The sequence below is a fragment of the Eschrichtius robustus genome, chromosome 8 (assembly GCF_028021215.1).
Source record: "Eschrichtius robustus isolate mEscRob2 chromosome 8, mEscRob2.pri, whole genome shotgun sequence".
NCBI lineage: Eukaryota > Metazoa > Chordata > Mammalia > Artiodactyla > Eschrichtiidae > Eschrichtius > Eschrichtius robustus.
The window spans coordinates 123,593,836-123,612,595 of NC_090831.1; the positions used below are offsets into that span (position 1 = coordinate 123,593,836).

Here is an 18,760-nt window from a genome sequence, read left to right on the forward strand (position 1 = left end):
TTCACTGCTCAGAAGATTCATTCCTGAATCTCTCCTGAAACAAAGGACAGGAGAGGTTGGCCTTTTTAGCATTTCAAGTCCTTCAAGGGAGCAATTAAAGGAGCTGTTCTGGCACATTTGAAGGCCTATTCTCAAGATGCAGGTGTGATTTCTCAACACAGTATTGCCTGAGAAAACAACCCATAGCAGGAGGAGGAAGAGGAGGAAATGGCAGGTTCTCAGGGACTGTTGACATTCAGACATATGACCTTAAAATTCTCTCAGGAACATGAGAATGCCTCGACCTCACTCAATGGCGATTGTACAGGGATGTGATGTTAGAGAACTGTAGGAACCTGGTCTCCTTGGTTCTCATTGTCTCTAAGCCAGAACTGGTCATCTTTTTGGAGCAAAAGAAGGGTCCCTGGGATGTGAAGAGAAAGGAGACAGCAGCCATACACCCAGCTCTGTCTTCTCATGACACCCAGGGTTTGTTGCCAAAAAAGCCAGGCATAGAAGATTTGTTCAAAAAAGTGCTACCGGGAAAGTATCGAAGCTGTGGCCTTGGGAATTTATACTTAATGAAAGACTGGGACTGTAAAGGAGAATGTGAAGGGTAGAAAGGATGTTATTATGGACATAACCAACTTGAGACAATAATGAAAATCCATAATAAAATCATGACCGCCAAAAGAAATCAAGTATATAAAGCAAATTGAGAAAAGCCCCACTTTGTCAGTAACTTTTGCAGAAAATATGTTTTTGCAAGCAAAAACCCACATCATTTTTAAAAAACCCACATCATTTTTTACATATTATCTGAAAGGATATTTGGAAAAATCTGGAAAGTCATCTGGTCTATGCTGCAAATAATCATTCAAACCATTTCGAATATAGGATTGGATTAAACTTTCATTCAAACATGTTTGAAAATCAGAGATTTTATTTATTTATTTTTATTTTTAAAATTTATTTTATTCAAGTATAGTTGATATACAATGTTGTGTTAATTTTTACTGTACAGCGAAGTGACTCAGTTATACATATATTCTTTTCCATTATGGTTTATCACAGGATCTTGAATATAGTTCCCTGTGCTATACAGTTGTTCATCCATTCTCTATATAATAGTTTGCATCTACTAATCCCAAACTCCCAATCCACCCCCCTACCCCATCCCCCTTGGCAACTGCAAGTGTGTTCTGTGTCTGTGAATCTGTTTCTGTTTCGTAGATAAGTTCATTTGTGTCGTATTTTAGATTCCACATATAAGTGACATGATATGGTATTTGTTTTTCTCTGACTTAGTATGATAATCTCTAGGTCCATCCATGTTGCTGCAAATGGCATTATTTCATTCCTTTTCTAAGGCTGAGTAGTATTCCATTGTATATAGATAGGTACCACATCTTCTTTATCCATTCACCTGTTGATGGACATTAGGTTGCGTCCATGTTTTGGCTATTTTAAGTAGTGCTGCAATGAACACTGGGGTGCATGTATCTTTTCGAATTACAGTTTTCTCTGGATATATGCCCAGGAGTGTGCTTGCTGGATCACGTGGCGACTCTATTTTGAGTTTTTTGAGGAACCTCCATACTGTTCTCCATAGTGGCTGCACCAATTTACCTTCCCAGCAACAGTGTAAGTAGGAGGGTTCCCGTTTCTCCACAGTCTCTCCAGCATTTGTTGTTTGTGGACTTCGTAATGATGGCCATTCTGACCGGTGTGAGGTGGTACCTCATTGTAGTTTTGATTTGCATTTCTCTAATAATTAGCGATGTTGAGCATCTTTTCCTGTACTTGTTGGCCATCTGTATGTCTTCTTTGGAGAAATGGCTAGTTAGATCTTCTGCCCATTTTTCAATTGGGTTGTTTGGTTTTTTGTTACTGAGTTGTATGAGCTGTTTGTATATTTTGGAAATTAAGCTCTTGTTGGTTGCATCATTTGCAAATATTTTCTCCCAGTCCATAGGTTATTTTTTTCATTTTGTTTATGGTTTCCTTTGCTATACAAAAGCTTTTAAGTTTAGTTAGGTCCCATTTGTTTATTTTTTGCTTTTATTTCTATTGCCTTGGGAGACTGACCTAAGAAAACATTGGTATGATTTATGTCAGAGAATGTTTTGCCTATGTTCTCGTCTAAGAGTTTTATGTTGTCACAATTGGACATATGAGGGAATAGACAAATTGGGAGTTCAGTACTTTCCTATTCTTTACCTTTTGCTTCTGTCAAATATCCCTTTGAACTCAGTACCAAGGCTGTTTCTCTTATTACAAAGCTCAGTTTATTGTTGGATAAGAAATAGAAAGCCCAGGGACTTCCCTGGCTGTCCAGTGGTTAGGACTCCACACTTCCACTATAAGGGGTGTGGGTTCGATCCCTGGTTGTGCATATCCCACATGCCTGTGCAGCATGCCCCAAAATTTTTTTTTAATTTAAAAGAATAAATAAAAAATAAAAATAAAAACTGAGGCTCATGCCTGTGCCGCGCAGCCAAAAAACTTAAAAAATTAAGATACAGAAAAGCTAGGCCATCACAGACATTCAAATGAGATGTCAAAGTTGTGTGTGTGTGTGTGTGTGTGCGTGCGTGTGTGCGTGCACGTGCGTGCGTGCATGAGTTAAATACTTTTTAAAAAGCTTTGGGGATTATCTACAAATATGAAAACATATGTACATATATGTAGAACTTGGCAACTAGTAACCACTAGTTCTACACAACTATGCAGGGAGACCCTTAGTGTCTAAGTATTTTATCATCCTTGGCACCATTTCCTGAGTAACAGGAAACACTCCCAATAAAAGCTAAGGTGAGGGCAAGATGTAGCAACTAGTCTCTCAAGTTTGAGGAGGTGTCCTGACAGTCTCTGACACTTCGCTGAAGTGGCTATCACTGAAGTGGCCATTGATAGGAGAAACGGGGTAAACTGTGAACCCAACTAGTATTGTAATTCGGCGATCTTGCCTTCGTTTTTCAGCAATCTCAGTCATTCAGCAGCACGAGCTGAGGTTTTTTTTTTTTCGGGCTGCGTTGGGTCTTGTTGCTGCGCACGGGCTTTCTCTAGTTGTGGCGAGCGGGGGCTACTCTTCGTTGTGGTGCACAGGCTTCTCATTGCAGAGGCTTCTCTTGTTGCAGAGTATGGGTTCTAGGCACGCGGGCTTCAGTAGTTGCAGCGCATGGGCTTAGTTGCTCCGCGGCATGCGGGTTCTTCCCGGATCTGGGCTCAAACCCGTGTTCCCTGCATTGGCAGGCAGATTCTTAACCACTGCACCACCAGGGAAGTCCTACAAGCTGAGTTTTCTAGTGCAGTCTTTGGGAAGTCTGTCCATTTCCATCTCAGTCAGGAGAAGAGGATGTAGACATTTGAGCTTTCCATTGTATGTCTTTGAGCTTCCCAAAGCCATCAGACTCGGCCCTTCCTACTGTTCTAGAACAACAGTTGGTCTCTGAAAGTTTTGTCCAAGAAGAGGTGATACTCAAAATCTTTAACTATGACCACAGACACTGACCAATCAGAATGGACGCCAGTCATAAACAGCCATTAAATGCCTACCAGATGAATAACCAGCCTCGAATCCGGATGGCCAATTGCACCTATGTGATCAATTAATCAGCTACTTTACCACTGAGAGCCTTGGGCTCCCAGATCCTCAGCCCTGAAGAATCAACTGGATTTCCACTTTCTTCGGTCCCAAGTAGGACAGAAAACCAATCCTACATCTGCCCCATTTTCTTTAAGGTTTTTTTCCCTGCAACTCACTCCAATTATTGTATCAGCCTAAGCACATTGTTACAGAAATAGAAACTGGCAGGACAAGCATTGTCTGGTGTTGGGGAGCTCACGTCACTGAAGGAAGGTTGGAGATGCGGGTTCATGAAGCAGGGATGGTCCAAGGGAACCAAGCCAGTCTGTTGGGCAAGTCACACTGGTTAGGGCGCTGCTGGGTGATGCCTGACTTCTGCCAACCCTGGGATTTGTGTCACTCAGTCTACGAGTAAATATAATGTGAGTCAGAAGTGCCAGGGGGACAGAGGGAGAAAACAGACTTTAACTTTGGCGTCTGCAGCTGTAAGCAGAGCCATTTCTTCCACCAGGGCTCACACAATCAAGAATCCTCAAAACATGGAAAAAGGGTTGAAAGTTTGGGGTAAAAAGAAAAAGAAAGCAATGCATCTGAATGGAAATGAGGGACCTCTGAATCATCAATCAAATGCTTTACTTAGAAACAACCAGTGGCGTCTATAAGCTTGTTTCAATTCTGAACATCAATGCAGGGAGCTGAGTTACTACTTATGGGCTGTCACCACACCTGGCAGTATTGTGCCACTACAACCTGTTACCACTCTACCATGCCCGTGCTGTCCTCACCTTTCCCACATTCTCCCACCTCTGCACACCTGGCTATGGTCTATGCCTACAGCCCTGCATCCTACCTTCCCTCAGTCCTGGGCTGAAGACATTAGCTTGAAAATCATTGATGTTTGCCACCAGATGTTGTTTAGAATTATACAGTGTTGTAAGTTCCAAAATAATTTTCCAGCCACTTAGAATCACTGGATTTTAGGATCAAGGTTAGCAGGGGAGTGTGCTTCCCCAAAACAAAGTTCACATGCCCCTCATCAGTTCTGCTAAGTCAGAATTTCTGGGGCTAATCTATATTTTTAAAATTTTATCTTTTTATTGAAGCATAATTGATGTACAACGTTGGATAAGTTACAGGTGTACAATGTAGTGATTCACAATTTTTAAAGGTTATATTCCATTTACAGTTATTATAAAATATTGGCTATATTCCTTGTGTTGTACAATATATCCTTGTAGCTTACCTTATAACCTAATAGTTTGTACCTCTTAATCCCCTACTCCTATATTGCCCCTTCCCCCTGCTAATCTCTATTTTTAATAAGGTTCCCTATGTAATTCTGGTGCAGTCAAGCTGGGTAACTTCTCATTCAGTGTGTCCTCCATGACGTAAACTTTAAAGAAGAGGAACTCATTAAGAGCTGAAATACACGCAGATCATTAAAGCCAGAACCATGATCTGTGCCAGAGAATGCAAGCGACCTGAGAAAGCTGACAATGACCACAGAAGAGTGGTGACGACGGTGACTCACAGTAAGAAAAATGTTAAATAGGAAAGGTCATTTATCTGTATCTGGCATTAAAAGAAGCCACCCACAGGGCACACCCAGTTTTGAACCCAGGACCTCTATACTCTGCAGTCAAACTCTCTCTCCCTGTGCTATAGCCCCATGCCTGACTGAAGGTCCTCCTTGGCTTATTTCACCTGTGTGCAGTGTGCTGTAACCTGTTCACTCCCAGTCAGCCTGTGGAAACTGGCAGACCCACCACAAACTGACTAGAGACTGACTTCTGGCCATGAGTTCATCTTTCCATTCCCCGGAGACCCCTCACTTGGCTAATAGGCACTTTTCTACCCTGTAGCCACAAACTGAATTCCTTCAAAAACTGAAGTCTCATCCTCTCCCCTCACTCAGATCCTGGTGAGCAGTGCAGGGGGGGAGGGGAAAAGACTGTAAGAATCATAGCTGTATTAGTCAGGTATTCCCACAGTAATGCTTTAAAACAAATCATCCCAAGATTCTGATTCGTGCAACAATAAGCATTTATTTTCATGTTCATAGGGCAGCAGCGTGGATACCAAACAGTGGATCTAGGCTGGGCTTTACCTGGTGGCCCTGCTTCAAGCTGTGGGTCCATCTGTGCTTGGTTTCTGTCTGTTCATTCTGGAGTCCCAGTTGGAGGAGTAGCATCTAGCAGGGGAAGTTTTTTTTCAGGGCAATGGCAGAAACGCAAAAAGGCAAGCCCAACAACGCAAGCAGGTTGCAAGCCTCTGCTTGTATCACGTGAGCTAACATCCCATCAGTCAAAGCCAGTCACAGGACCAAGCCGTAAATCAAAGGCAGGGAAATATATCCCACTTCTAATGGGAGGATCTGAAAAGTCTTGTGGCAAAGGGCACAGATAGAATAAGTGAAGAACTGGGGCTAACTGTTTAATCTACCATGGTCTGCCCTCTCGGTCATAATTATTTACATCTCTCCCACGTGCAAAATATACTCAGCTTTATCCCAAGTCCCCAGAGCCTCAGGCAGTCAGACAAAGTCCAGGATCTACATAAGATCCAGGTGAGATTTACATAAGATCTCTTGATCTGGAAACATATGAACTTAAAAGATAAGTTATCCACCCCTCACATATGCCAAATGCAGTGACAGTACAGGAACAGACTTATCGCAATAAACATTTACAGTCAAAGACTGAACAAAATAGGAAGCACACAAAGTCACAGAAACTGGGTATACAAAAGAAACGGCCACGCTCCCTTCTGCATTTGGGTATAGCCAGAGCCTCCGCCTAGATACCGCTTTCAGGATTCGCCAGTCTTATTCACAACAATGTTGCATAACAAGCCACCCCCGACCAGTAACACACAATGATAAGCATTTATTGTCATGCCATGGGTTTGCAGGTTGAATTTCAATCAGCTGGTCTAGGCTGGACTTGGCCAGGTGGGTGGGCTTCAAGCTGTGGGTCTAGCTGGGCTTGGCTCCTCTCAGCGAATTGGGCTCAGGGCTGGGCCTTGTGTGTTCATGTTGGGGCCCAGGCCGAAGGAGAGAACCTTACAGGGCAAGCACATCTCAGGGTAAGGGTGGAAGTCCCAGAGGGCAAACCCAACCTTGCAAGTAGATCTCAAGGTCCTGCTTGTATCATATCTACCAACATCCTGTTGGCCAAAACATGTCACGTGGCGTGCCAGTTATCAATTTATTGACTGGCAGCTCCAAACTCACCCTTCTGTACCTGCTGTGGGATAACGAACTGGATTCTTTAAGCATTTCTCCTTTAAGCGAGCACAATGTCAACATTTGTCAGTAGAGGGCACAGGAGGGACACTGCAGGAGAAAGGGGTCTTCTCTCTCTGGCTCCTGCTGCAGGTTGGGCGGTGGTGCAGGTGTGTAAGGACACCTGGTGTGCTTTGCCCCAGGCACACGCCCAGAGAATGAAATCCCTTGGTGACCTCGCTGGGCTGGTGACCACCTCCATACCCCACCCCCAACCCCACTCCCAGGCCCCCGACCCCCTCTGTGTACCTGCCTGCCAGCCTCGGCTTGCCTCTGCCCAGAGGTCTGGTTCCTACATCCTCCAGGCGCAGACACTGCACGCTCCAGGACTCACACTTCCACGTGGCTTACCTGCGTCCCCAAAGGCTGCTTCCTGCTTGCCTGGCAACCGTGAACAGGTCTGGCTGGGGCAACCTGGTGAGTGGGCTGCGACCCCACCTTCCTCCATGAGGTCTGGATCCTAGCTTTGGGGAGGGGTTCCCCTTCCAAATTTGCCCTTGCTTGGACCCCTCACCTCAAGGGTACCTTTAGAGTTTTCTTTGCACCTTAAGAGTTATCCTATTTTCATAGCACAATGATTCTTTATAATAAACTTCCCTTGTTTAAATTACTGTGTAGTTTCTGTCTCCTGACTGGCCTAGACTGAGATATTCTGCCGAGCACAGAGCAAAGGGATGCAGAGCACACCAGCTTCCGGAAGAGAAACAGAAAAGTCACAAATCAGAAGGCACAGAAACAGAGAGAGGTGAATTACAGTCCATAGGTTAACCTACCACACTTCACAGTGACAGAGCAGAGAAGACATCTGAAAAAACAACACAGTCTGGGGAAAAGTGGTGGTGAGGGCCACGGAAGACATGTTTTTAAGTAGGATGTGTTAGCAGCGAAACCATTTACCTGTATTTGACAATAAAGGAAGGCACTAGAAAGCACCCAGATTTGAACCGGTGACCTCTTGATTTGGAGGCAAAGGCTCTACCCCTGAACCATACCACATTCCTTTGCAATGGCTCCTCCTTACCTTATTTCTCGTGTTACCACACCCAAGCATTCCATAGTTACCGTAAATTTGACTCATTCCACGTCCACCTCTGAAACGGACACACTCACCACAAACTGACTGGAGACCATTCTCGGGCCACGAGTTCACCTTTCCAGCCCCCAGAGGCCCCTCCTTGTCTAATAAGAGCATTTCCACTCTAGCTGCAAGCAGAACTGCAGGCCGCGAGTAGGGAGGCAACAGCCTTGAGAACTAGGGCTTCTAGGGCTGGGACCCCCGCCCCCCCATCCTTCCTTCCTTCCCTCCTCCCCCCGCTCCCCTGCTCTGCGCCATCCTCCCCAGCCCCAGCCTCCTTCTTTCACTGACCCCTCCATCGCGCACTCCGCTCTCCTCCGCTCTCCCGGGTCTGGTCCCCGCCTGAGGCTGTGTCCTAGGCGCTGCGCTGAACCCAGGGGAGATAGCACCCCAGAGGCGGCAGCCCTGAATCCTTCGGGTAGCGCCACCCGGGAAGCTGAGATGAGGCATAAAGGCTATTATTCGGGGGCCCACAATCCTGGGACCAAGGGGCCCTGGTGTGTGGCCAGAGACCTCTCTTTCCCTCTGCCCCAGGGCGGGAGGGCTCAAGCCCTGCGTGTGCCTCTTCCCTCCGCAGACCTCCAGTCACCCAGGTCCACATAGTGGAATATTACTCAGCAATAAAAAGAAATGAGCTATCAGTCCACGAAAAGATGTGGAGGAACATTACATGCATACTACTAAGTGAAAGAGGCCAGTCTGAAAAGGCTACATATTGTATACTTCCGGCTATATGACATTCTGGAAAAGGCAAAACTGTGAAGACAGCAAACAGATCAGTGGTTGCCAGGGATTTGTTGGGGAGGGAGAGAGGGATGAATAAGTATAGCAGGGGGAATTTTTAGGGCAGTGAAACTATTCTGTGTGATATTGCAATTGTGGGTACATGACGTTACGCATTTGCCAAAACCCCACAAAACTCTACAAAACTGTACAACACAAAGCATGAACCTTAATGCAAAGCATGGACTTCGGGTTAATAATAATGTATCAATATTCAGTCACCATTTTTATCAAATGTCACACTAATGTAAAATGTTAATGACGGGGCAACTGGGAGAGGGCAGCTGAGGTGAGGGGTAGAGGGGAACTCTCTATACTTTCTGCTCAATTTTTCTGTAAACCTGAAACTGCTCTAAAAAACAATGTCTATTAATTTTTTTTAAAGTGATAGCAGGTAGGGCTACCTGGATTATGAATCAGAGGCCCCATGATCCATGTTTAAATGATCTACCTATGAGCTGTTATTATCTAAAAAGCATCTTTCCACCCATAATGCTACCTGGATCTGTAACTCAGCCAGCCACCTGGGAATTCGTGGCCTTCCACGAAGCCGGGGGTCTGCCCCATGGCAGATGAACGCCTTTCCCACCAGGTCTCCTTCCCACCCTCTCCCTCCTTGCCCACCTGGCAGCTTCTCAGGCCCCTGCAAAGGGCACCGGCTTTGATAATCATACACGATTAGGCAAAATGCCCTTTAGAATCATCCAGTATCGTCTTCCCCCAAACGTGTCTGTCCGATTGGCTAGTGCTTGCAGGGGAGGAAGAGTAGAGTATGTGTTGTTTTTAAAATAAAGGTATCCAGATCCCTCCTCACAGTCTCTGGGGCACAGCTGCTAATTCAGTCGGCTCCCTGGACCTTCCTGCCTATTAACTCACTTGAAAAGAGAAATAGTAAATGGGAGAACTGACCTAGCACACACGTTTCTCCTCAGGTCAAGACAAAACCTCTAATTCTGGATGAGGGACACTTCCACCCATTTCCTGAGTCAGAAGATGACCTTTCCTACCTTTTCTCCCCTCTCCTGTCCTGTCTGCTAAGCCCCTCTAGAGGAAAGTAGCCAAATTTAGAGAGCTACCTAACAAGGGGCGGGTGTCGGTACTGAGGAGGTCTACAGTGACCACCTGTGTGGATTCAGGATGGAAAGAAAACTGACAGGGGGCACCCGGATTTGAACCGGGGACCTCTTGATCTGCAGTCAAATGCTCTACCCCTGAGCTATACCCCCAACACAGATTCCAGGTCCTTAACTTGCATCATTTCAGTATGTCTCAATACCCAGGTATGCTGTACACTGCAATTATCAGCTGTTCTCAGCAAGCTGGTGAGAACCTGCGGAACTGCATCCCTCAGTGACGCTCTCTGGTCACCAACCTCCCCTTCATTTCCCACAAAAGTGCTTACTTCTTGTTGGATGATTCCTCTACAGACTGAATGTCAGCTGTTTGTTTGTTTTCTTTTTTCTTCTGTGTGAAACTAATTATCCCTCATCCATCTGCTTTTTGTCCTGTGGATTTATACATTTTTATTGCTTTATTATAATTAGGAAAATGTTATTTCTAAAAATTGTATAAGTGAAAATATAGACATAAATAAAGTAAAATTAAATAGCTCTGACAGATATGTATTGGGTTGGCCAAAACGTTTGTTCAGGTTTTTCCGTAAGATGTTACAAACGAATGTTTTGGACAACCCAATACTTTAGCAGGGAAAAAACACATTTTTTTCCCCCAAGGAAGTAAAAAACTCAAACCATATCTCCAATCTCCGCAACCTCAAATGTACTGTTTGCACTGTTAAATGTATAGGTTTTTTTAAAAAAAATTTTATTGGAGTAGACTTGATTTACAATGTGTTAGTTTCAGGTGTATAGCTGTACAGGGTTTTAAAAAACATAAATATTCTGAATTAAACCGAGGATATTCGTAATTACTAAGGATTGTTCAAAATGTGTATTTTCTCATTGTTTCTAAATTATGTACTTTCTTCCCTTACTATTTGTTACTTAAAAAATATGTTGTAGCTAAGAATTATAATCCAAAGTATTAAGCACTGATAAACATATCCTTTTATACACATGAACCATGTATTTCAAAATTTTTTAAAAATTTGATGCTTTGGTGAGAAGCGCAATTGAATAATAAAGTTGTCTTTACTGACATTTTATAACATTATAAAATAAATATTTTTTTGGTATGAAGAAAAATAACTTCCAATCTAGAATTCTGAACCCAGGTAAACTAACATTCAAGCAAGAGGACAAAATAAAGACATTTCAGATGTGCAAAACCAAGAGCATTTATTGGAGCAGAACCTCACTCAATTAAGAAGGAGAAAGAAGGGAGATGAACCCGGGGAGAAGCAAGAGAATGCAAAGTTGAAGGATGACTCCCTTGTGGTACCTTCTCTCCTGAGCTAGGGTCTGCTACTTGATATCTTCATTTAGAGATCCTGTAGGCTTCTCAAACCAAACACGGGCGAGAGGGAATTGTTAGTTCTCACCCTTAACCTGCTCCCCGCCCCTCAACTGTGTTGCCCAACTAAGTAAAGCACGATTCTCCCAGCGACTCTGCCAGACACCTGCCATCCACTGTCAATTCATCCCTTTTGCATCCAAAGCCCACGGCAAGTCATGCCGGCTCTTCGGTAGGATGTATCAGTATCTGAGCCCATCTGGCCGCACACCATCAGGACTTGCGGTCAAGGCCCTACTGTCTGTCCTCCACCAAACCCACTGTCACACTCTCCTGACAGGTCTCCTTTCTCCCCGTCCATCTACTTCCACTGGGCACCAACGTGATCTTTTCAAACGTGAGTCAGATTCTGTGTTCCACTTGGTTCAGTAGCTCCCTGCTCTGGTCGGAATGAAATCCCAAGTCCATCCTCCTTGGAACCCACAGGAGCTGGCCCTGGCTGCTTCTCCCCCCAACCCCTTCCTTTCTTGTTCCCAGCACTTGCCCCCAGCCATACTGGTCTTTGCTGTTCCGCCAAAGCATCAAACACGCTCCATTCTGGAGCCTGGCACCTTTCCCTGGACACAGGCCGGGGCCCCTTCCCATCACTCACGGCTCCGTCCAGAGTCCGCTCAGCAGCAAGGCCTCCTCTGGCCGCTTTGTTTAAATTGCACCCCATCATTTTTCAGCCCTTTGCTCTGTTTTTGTTTTTCTCACGGTCCCTATTATGACCTGCATTACAGCAATATAGATTTTTGTTAATTATCGGTCACCCTCACCGTGATGGAAGCTCCAGGAAGGCGGACCCTTCATCTGTTTTCTTCTGTGTGTCTGGCGCTTAGTGAGCTCTCAAAACTATTTGTTGTATAAATGGATGAATAAACGTTAAACAAAGAAACGGATCAACATGCAGACAAAGAAGTTCACCCTCACCTATAGGGTGGGCAGCATGCAATCCACGGAGGGGCTGAACAGAACACAAAGGTGGAGGAAGGGTGAATCTGCTTTCTGCTTGAGCTGGGACATCACTTTCTCCTGCCTTCAGACCTCAGTGCTCCCGATTCTCCGGCCTTTGGACTCAGACCAGACGTTACACTATTGGCTATCCTGGTTCTCAGGCCTCCAAGCTTGGATGGAACTACACCACCTGCTTTCCTGGACCTCCAGCTTGCAGAAGACAGATGGCGAAACCTCTCAGACTCCATAATCCCTGAGCCAATTCCTCATAATACATCACTTTCTATTTCTATATAGAACTATATGCATCCTAGTGGTTCTGTTTCTATGGAGAACCCTGACTAATATGGTGACCCTATGTCCTAATTTGCTTGGGACAGTCCCAGTTGATGCTTGTGGTCCCAGCATCAACATGAACAGCATCCCTTTTCTCTCGCAAAGGTTTCCTGGTTGGATGATAAATAGATGATTCTCCAACACATGATGAAAGTGGAATTACAAACTAGTGGGGAAAGTGCCAAATTGTTCAACAAATGGCACTGAAATAACTGGTTTCCCATATTAAAAACAACAACAACTACTGCTACTGAAAAACCCTCACCACACAGAAAGGTAGATTCCAGATGAATTAAAGACCTAAATGTGAAAAAAAAGTTTTTTTAATTATTTGAATTAAAAATAGGAGACTTTCAGGAACAGTTTGTGGAACTTTCTGAGATGCTGTTCCCGGGTTATACTCCTCAAATTTGCCTCAAATAAATTTTTCCACTTCTTTCATTAAAAAAGAAAAAAATAATAGGAGACTATCTTTATACTCTCAGGGAAGGGAAGGATTTCTTAACACAAAAGACACATACTGTTTCTTAAAAAAAGATAGATTGATTTGTTTTCATCAAAAGAAAAAGTAAAATGTAATATTTTAAGATGAGTAACAGTTGTTTCTCCATGGAGAGAGGCATGATACCATTTGCAGTCTTTCACCAAATTATCTTTATCTGGCTTAATGACAGCTAGCTTGAACCATAGGTCAGATTTCCAGATCTGGTGATTTCATTTCATATTCTTTACTTCTGTTAAGTCATGATAACTTAAAGGTCATAAGGTATAGTAGCAAGTGTTGGGTGATCCTGGCAGATAATTATGGTTATTCAAATTTCTCACTAAAGACTGCTTTCCGCACTCACTCAGATATGAGGCTGACAAGTGCATGGTCCTTAAACCTGGGAGTTGAGGACGCCAACATGGGAGAGAGCAGTGAACGGATTTCTGGTCCACTCTGGCTTTGGGAGGTATTTCCTTAGATGCTTCTGTAGCATTTGGATGTGGTTTTCGCATATGCCTAGTAACACACCATTAGTTCCTGTCCCTACCGTGAATGAACAAAATCATCACGCACAGGGAATAAGCTAAACACAACTATTGAATTATCGTTCCACGAACAGGTCTTCTTAACCAAACAACAAAAAAGCATGGTATTAGATCCCTGGAGTGATAGATTCTGGATATTCAAAATATTTGTACACCTGAGATATTCCACTTGTGCCTCGAGGCCATAGAAATGGGCCTTCTCAGCATTTTGAAGAAATGTTTTAATATTCTCTCTCATTTCAAAAACTCATGCAAGCACTCTTAGCAGCCAATATTTGTCAGTGTGGAAATGCAGAATCGTGTATTCACTCCCATTTCTTTGGCCAGGATGGTAAAATGATAGCTCCTGGGGGTAGCCGGCAATCCTCGGTGTTCCTTGTCCTGTAGCTGCATCACTCCAATCTCTGCTTCTGTCTTCACACAGCCCTCTTCCTGTTTGTGTGTCTGTCTCTTCTCCTTTTATAAGGACACGAGTCATTGGATTAGGACCCACCCTAATCCACTATAACCTCATTTTAACTAATTACTAATAATATCTGCAAAGGCCCTATTTCTAAATGGGTCACTTTCACAAGTACCAGGGTTAGCACTTCAACATATCTTTTGGGGGGCACAATTCAACCCATACAAAAGGCTTGCCTGCTCCTTAGACACACAGAAGCAGCAGTGAGTTCCTGGAGTCTGAAAGTGGTGTCAAGAGTAAAAGGTACCCACTAGGGGTTGTTGACATGCAAGGGCTTGTAGCTCAGAGGCAAAGCTTTCTGGCTACAGATCAAGAGGTCACTGGTTCAAATTCACATCCACCTTATTTATTCCCTACTGTTCCTCACAAAGATGTCTGAGAAAGTGAACATGAGCTCAGAGGGAGAAAATAAAAATCTGCTCAGATAACACCGATGCACTGCAGTTGTAAAATGTCAAAACAATCCCCTGAAGAGAAACGTTCTTCTCTAAAATCAGAGACTATCAGAAACTGCTGCGTGGAATTTTCTCAGTAAGAATGAAACTGCCCACTTTTGCCGGAGCTGATATTATTCACCCGGTATCCCCAGAGCCCAGCACAGTTTCCAGCTCATGGCAAGTGCTCAAAAACATTTGTTTCACACATGTGTGCCCATTTATTCTCCTCAAAGAGCACTGAAATCTCAGCTTCTGCTGAGGGCACCACAGTGCCCAGCACACAGTAGGACCCTAAAAAATGAAAGTTGAATAAAAGCTCCAAGAAACCTCCAAAGTCAAGGACGTGGCTGCATCTCTAGAGAACTCCAGGCTTCCATGTTCCAACCTGGATACTCTCCTTTGTGGGGCCGAAGATACCCTCTCGTCCTCTGTGTCCTCATCTGTGATATAGGAGTAATAACACAACCCCCTGGGGCTGGATTTTTCTGAGACAAACTGGGATCTTCAGCTCAAATTGTGCTGCTCTGGATGGAAGAGGTGGGTCTGCTCCTTGACTTGCCTGAACGAGTTTTCCCCATATTGGGGAGGGGGGCAGAAGCTTCTTAAGATTTAGTTTCCTAAATGGTAAACTGGGAAGACAACTAACCCAGGACAAAGAAGACCACCCTAGGGGTTCCCGGCAGGCACTGGGAGGAAAGGGAGAGGGTCTCGGGACACCCATCTTTGGTGGAGTGGAGGCACCAGTGCCCGGTAAACACACAGAAGAAGCAATGGTGAACAGGTGCCCTGGGTGTGACTGCGAGTGTGAAAGGGCCTGGTCACAGATGTGTGGATCTAGAGCAGTGGTTCTCAAAGCATGGCCCCAGACCAGCAGCGTCAGCATTACCTGAGAACTTGCTAATCAGAAACTTTCAGGGGGGGAGCCCGGTCATCTTTGTTTTAACAAGCCCTCCAGATGATTTTGACGCACCCTAAAATTAAGAACCACGGGTCTAGAACAGAGTTCAGAGGATGAGCAGTCTGTTCGTGGTCCTTGGTTTTCATCCTGCCTCTTCCCACCAGCTCTGGCTGACCCTGGGGCAAGTGATGGAATTCCTCACCCATCCCCTTCTTGGGTGTTTCAGTACCTAAGTCTTCCTGTAGGTGGCGCAAAAGAAGCCGATGTAGATCTGTGGCAGGTGTTCCTCAAAGTGGGGTCTCCTGACCCTCTCTAAGGAGATTGTTCCTAACCCCAGATCGCATTCTCATGTTTGACAAGCTCCCAAGATGATTCCTAAGCACAGGAAATCTGAGGACTGGCCCAAAGGGTGCAGCCTAGGCACCAGATCAAATCCTGGGGTCCCCATTAGCTTTTCCTTGTGGTTCTTGAGCTGCCTGGCACTCTGCTCCGCTAAGCCCACATTCTAGTCCCCTTGATGGTCCCGAGTAATTTCTTCAGAGGCTTCCGTTATGTAGTCTTTACATTTTCTGATGGATGGAAGATAGGGACAAGAGGAAGATGAGAGAGTCATTGGTTTAATTACAGGGTCCTGAACCCAAAGTCAGGAGGATGGATTCAGGTCCTGAGCCTATCTGTAAGGATCTGTGTGTGCTTGGGCAGACCAGTAATCCTGAATCTCTGTTTTCAGATCCCATTGTGAAGGGCACAGACTAGCGACCCTGAAGTCCCTTCCTGCTATAAATATCTGTGTCAGTGCTTTTCCAGAAAGAGCAGGGAGGTGGCTACAGGGAGGGGGAAACTGTTGCTTATTTTACATCAAGGAAATAAAATTAAAGTGAGGCCAGCTTGGCAGCTTTCAGCAGGTCCAGCGTGATGAACATCTGTGGCAAAAATTTATAGGAATGTTGGGCATGGCTGCACAGGTATAAGGTAGTACTAAGGCCTGAACCTATGTCAGGGGGTATAGCTCAGGGGTAGAGCATTTGACTGCAGATCAAGAGGTCCCCGGTTCAAATCCGGGTGCCCCCTGCTGTCCTTCACTTTTGCTAGTTGGAGCTGGTGTTGAAGGTTCAGCTCCTTTCCCGAATCCCGGGCCTCAGTATACCGAGCCTTCTCAAATCTGGGAAAAAGTCCAGGATAACTTAAAGCCCTGTCACCGAGCACTACAACCCCAGAGTGATAAGTTCCTCCAACTCTGACTTTTTAATTTCACTTACCACAGGTATTGTTCTACATAGGCTTGTTTCTGCATGTGTTCATTGCCCTAAATCAGTGCTGTGCTGGTTAGTGTTTAACAACCAGCTCTTGGGGGGAGGGGAAGCACTGATTTGTAGTGTTTTCCAATTTCATGGTGAAATAATCTCACCATATCCAATGTCAAGCCACAAACATAAGATCACTGATCATGGAGTTGGGAAGACATGCTAACAAGTGACTCTCTGGTGCAAGCCAGCTTGAACACACCACTGTCCCTAATCCATCTTCTCTACAGTGGCATGGGCTCTGTGACCCGCCCCCTCACTCTATCCTCACGATGCTTACAGACATCAGAGCAGTGGATGTTATGGAATCATCCATTTACTTAAGACATATTTGAGTCCTAATCAATGCCAGACACAGGAAAAACAGAGCTCAGCAAGAACTGTCTGCTGTGAGCAAAGGAGTCAAATTAAGAAATGGTCAGGGGCTTCCCTGGCGGCGCAGTGGTTAGGAATCCGCCTGCCAATGCAGGGGACACGGGTTCGAGCCCTGGTCCGGGAAGATCCCACATGCTGCGGAGCAACTAAGCCCGTGCGCCACGACTACTGAGACTGCGCTCTGTAGCCGGCGAGCCACGCGCCTAGAGCCCGTGCTCCACAACAAGAGAGGCCACCGCAATGAGAAGCCCGTGCACCGCAACGAAGAGTAGCTGCTCCTGCAACTAGAGAAAGCCCCTGCGCAGCAACGAAGACCCAATGCAGCCATAAACAGATAATAAATAAATGGTCAAATGAACGATAAGGATAGCTAGACAAAAGAAGTGTGCTAATCCCTTAAGAGATTTTAAAGTTTAGGGATTCTGAGACTGAGGGTGGCACGTTGGCACGAGCTGGAAGAAGAGACACCTATAAGGAGGAAGCTGACCTCAGCAAGATGATGGGACATAGGCCCAAAGCACAGGTAAGGCACTTACCAAGGGGCACTGTGGCCTTTAGGAATCCTGAGATCAGATGTTGAATTTTAAACTGTCCTTTTCCATTGCGTGAAACCTTGTGATTTCTTCAGATCCTCAAGACAGTGGGCTACACAGACACGGGTCCTGTGTCAGTGATTCCTTGGGTGTGGAGGAGGGGGCTTTGCCCAGGTATGGGGCTGGGCAGGGACTGAGAGTGGTCTCCCGCGGCCTCTCCCTGGAAGCCAGGCCAAGACTGTCAACACTGTATCCCAAAGTTCTGGGAGGTGACCAGCAACAAGGCCAGCGGAGACCCATGGCAGGCTAGAGCGGCTACAGGGAACAACTCTGGGATTGCTGGGCCAGGCATTCCCTTTCCCCAAAGAGTCCAGAGGAAGAGAACTGTCGGGGCGCGGGAGTGGGGAAGGGCTCCCTGGGCGGCAGGCGCCTCCTCCTCGTTGGACCCGGCCTTCCTCTGATCCTGTAAGCCTCTGTCAAGCAGAGCAGGTTTGTCCCAGAAGCCCACCTTCTCCGAGCTGTCCTAACCGGGGTCCTCCAGACCAGGAATGAGGCTTGTTGGGCTCAGCCGGGGTCCTCTCCCCGGAGTCCGCCACTCTCCCCGAGCCCCGCTGCTTCCTTTCTGACCTGGAGAATGGTGGGCTCACGCTTCATTCATTCACCACATTTACTTGAGGACCTACTACGTGCCAGGAACTTATGGGGTTACCACAATCAACAAAATAGACCAGCAAATAGTCACACAGATATAGCGGCACACGGGTCAATGCTATGGCGAGCGCGGGAGCGGGGTGACAGATCTGAGCATGTGCTGGGGTCAGGCAGCCACTCTGACCCACGCACTATCCCAGCCGAGAGGTCTGGCCTGCAGCCCCCTCCGCACCTCTCGGGACCCGCTTCCCCCACGCCTCCCCGGCGGCCCTAGTCAAGGTCGGTTTACGGGATGCGTCCTCTGGGAGAGGCGGTTCCCATTTAATCCGAGCATCCCACCTGGCACATAGGGTGCGCTCAGTAAATATTGGATGCAAGAATGGATGGATGGATGTGTGGATGGATGGGTTTACGCGGGCAAGCACACCGCAAGCTGACCACCCGGCAGATCCCAACGCCAAACCCCCCTGGCAGCTTCTCGGGGTCTCGGGTGAACCAGTGGGGAGAGGGCGCCCACCAGGCTCGCCCCGCCTTCACCTCGCCCCTCCTCCGGCCGGCGCCGCGGCGCCTTCTGGGAAGTGTAGTTCGCGCCTGCGCCCGGAGGGCCGCGGAGG

At 46.1% G+C, this 18,760-nt stretch overlaps 1 protein-coding gene and 2 non-coding genes across 3 annotated transcripts; 2 read left to right on the forward strand and 1 right to left on the reverse strand.

The window, feature by feature from the left end:
- Positions 1 to 314: 314 nt before the first annotated feature.
- LOC137768368 (KRAB domain-containing protein 5-like) lies at positions 315 to 17,964 on the forward strand. The gene is made up of 3 exons (XM_068549841.1): positions 315 to 595; positions 829 to 961; positions 17,863 to 17,964. The coding sequence occupies exons 1-3, from the start codon at positions 315 to 317 to the stop codon at positions 17,962 to 17,964; spliced, it is 516 nt and encodes a 171-aa protein (XP_068405942.1).
- On the reverse strand, positions 9,864 to 9,935 carry TRNAC-GCA (transfer RNA cysteine (anticodon GCA)). The gene has a single exon. It is a non-coding gene; the product is annotated as a tRNA-Cys (tRNA).
- On the forward strand, positions 16,283 to 16,354 carry TRNAC-GCA (transfer RNA cysteine (anticodon GCA)). Its single transcript has one exon. It is a non-coding gene; the product is annotated as a tRNA-Cys (tRNA).
- Positions 17,965 to 18,760: the final 796 nt, after the last annotated feature.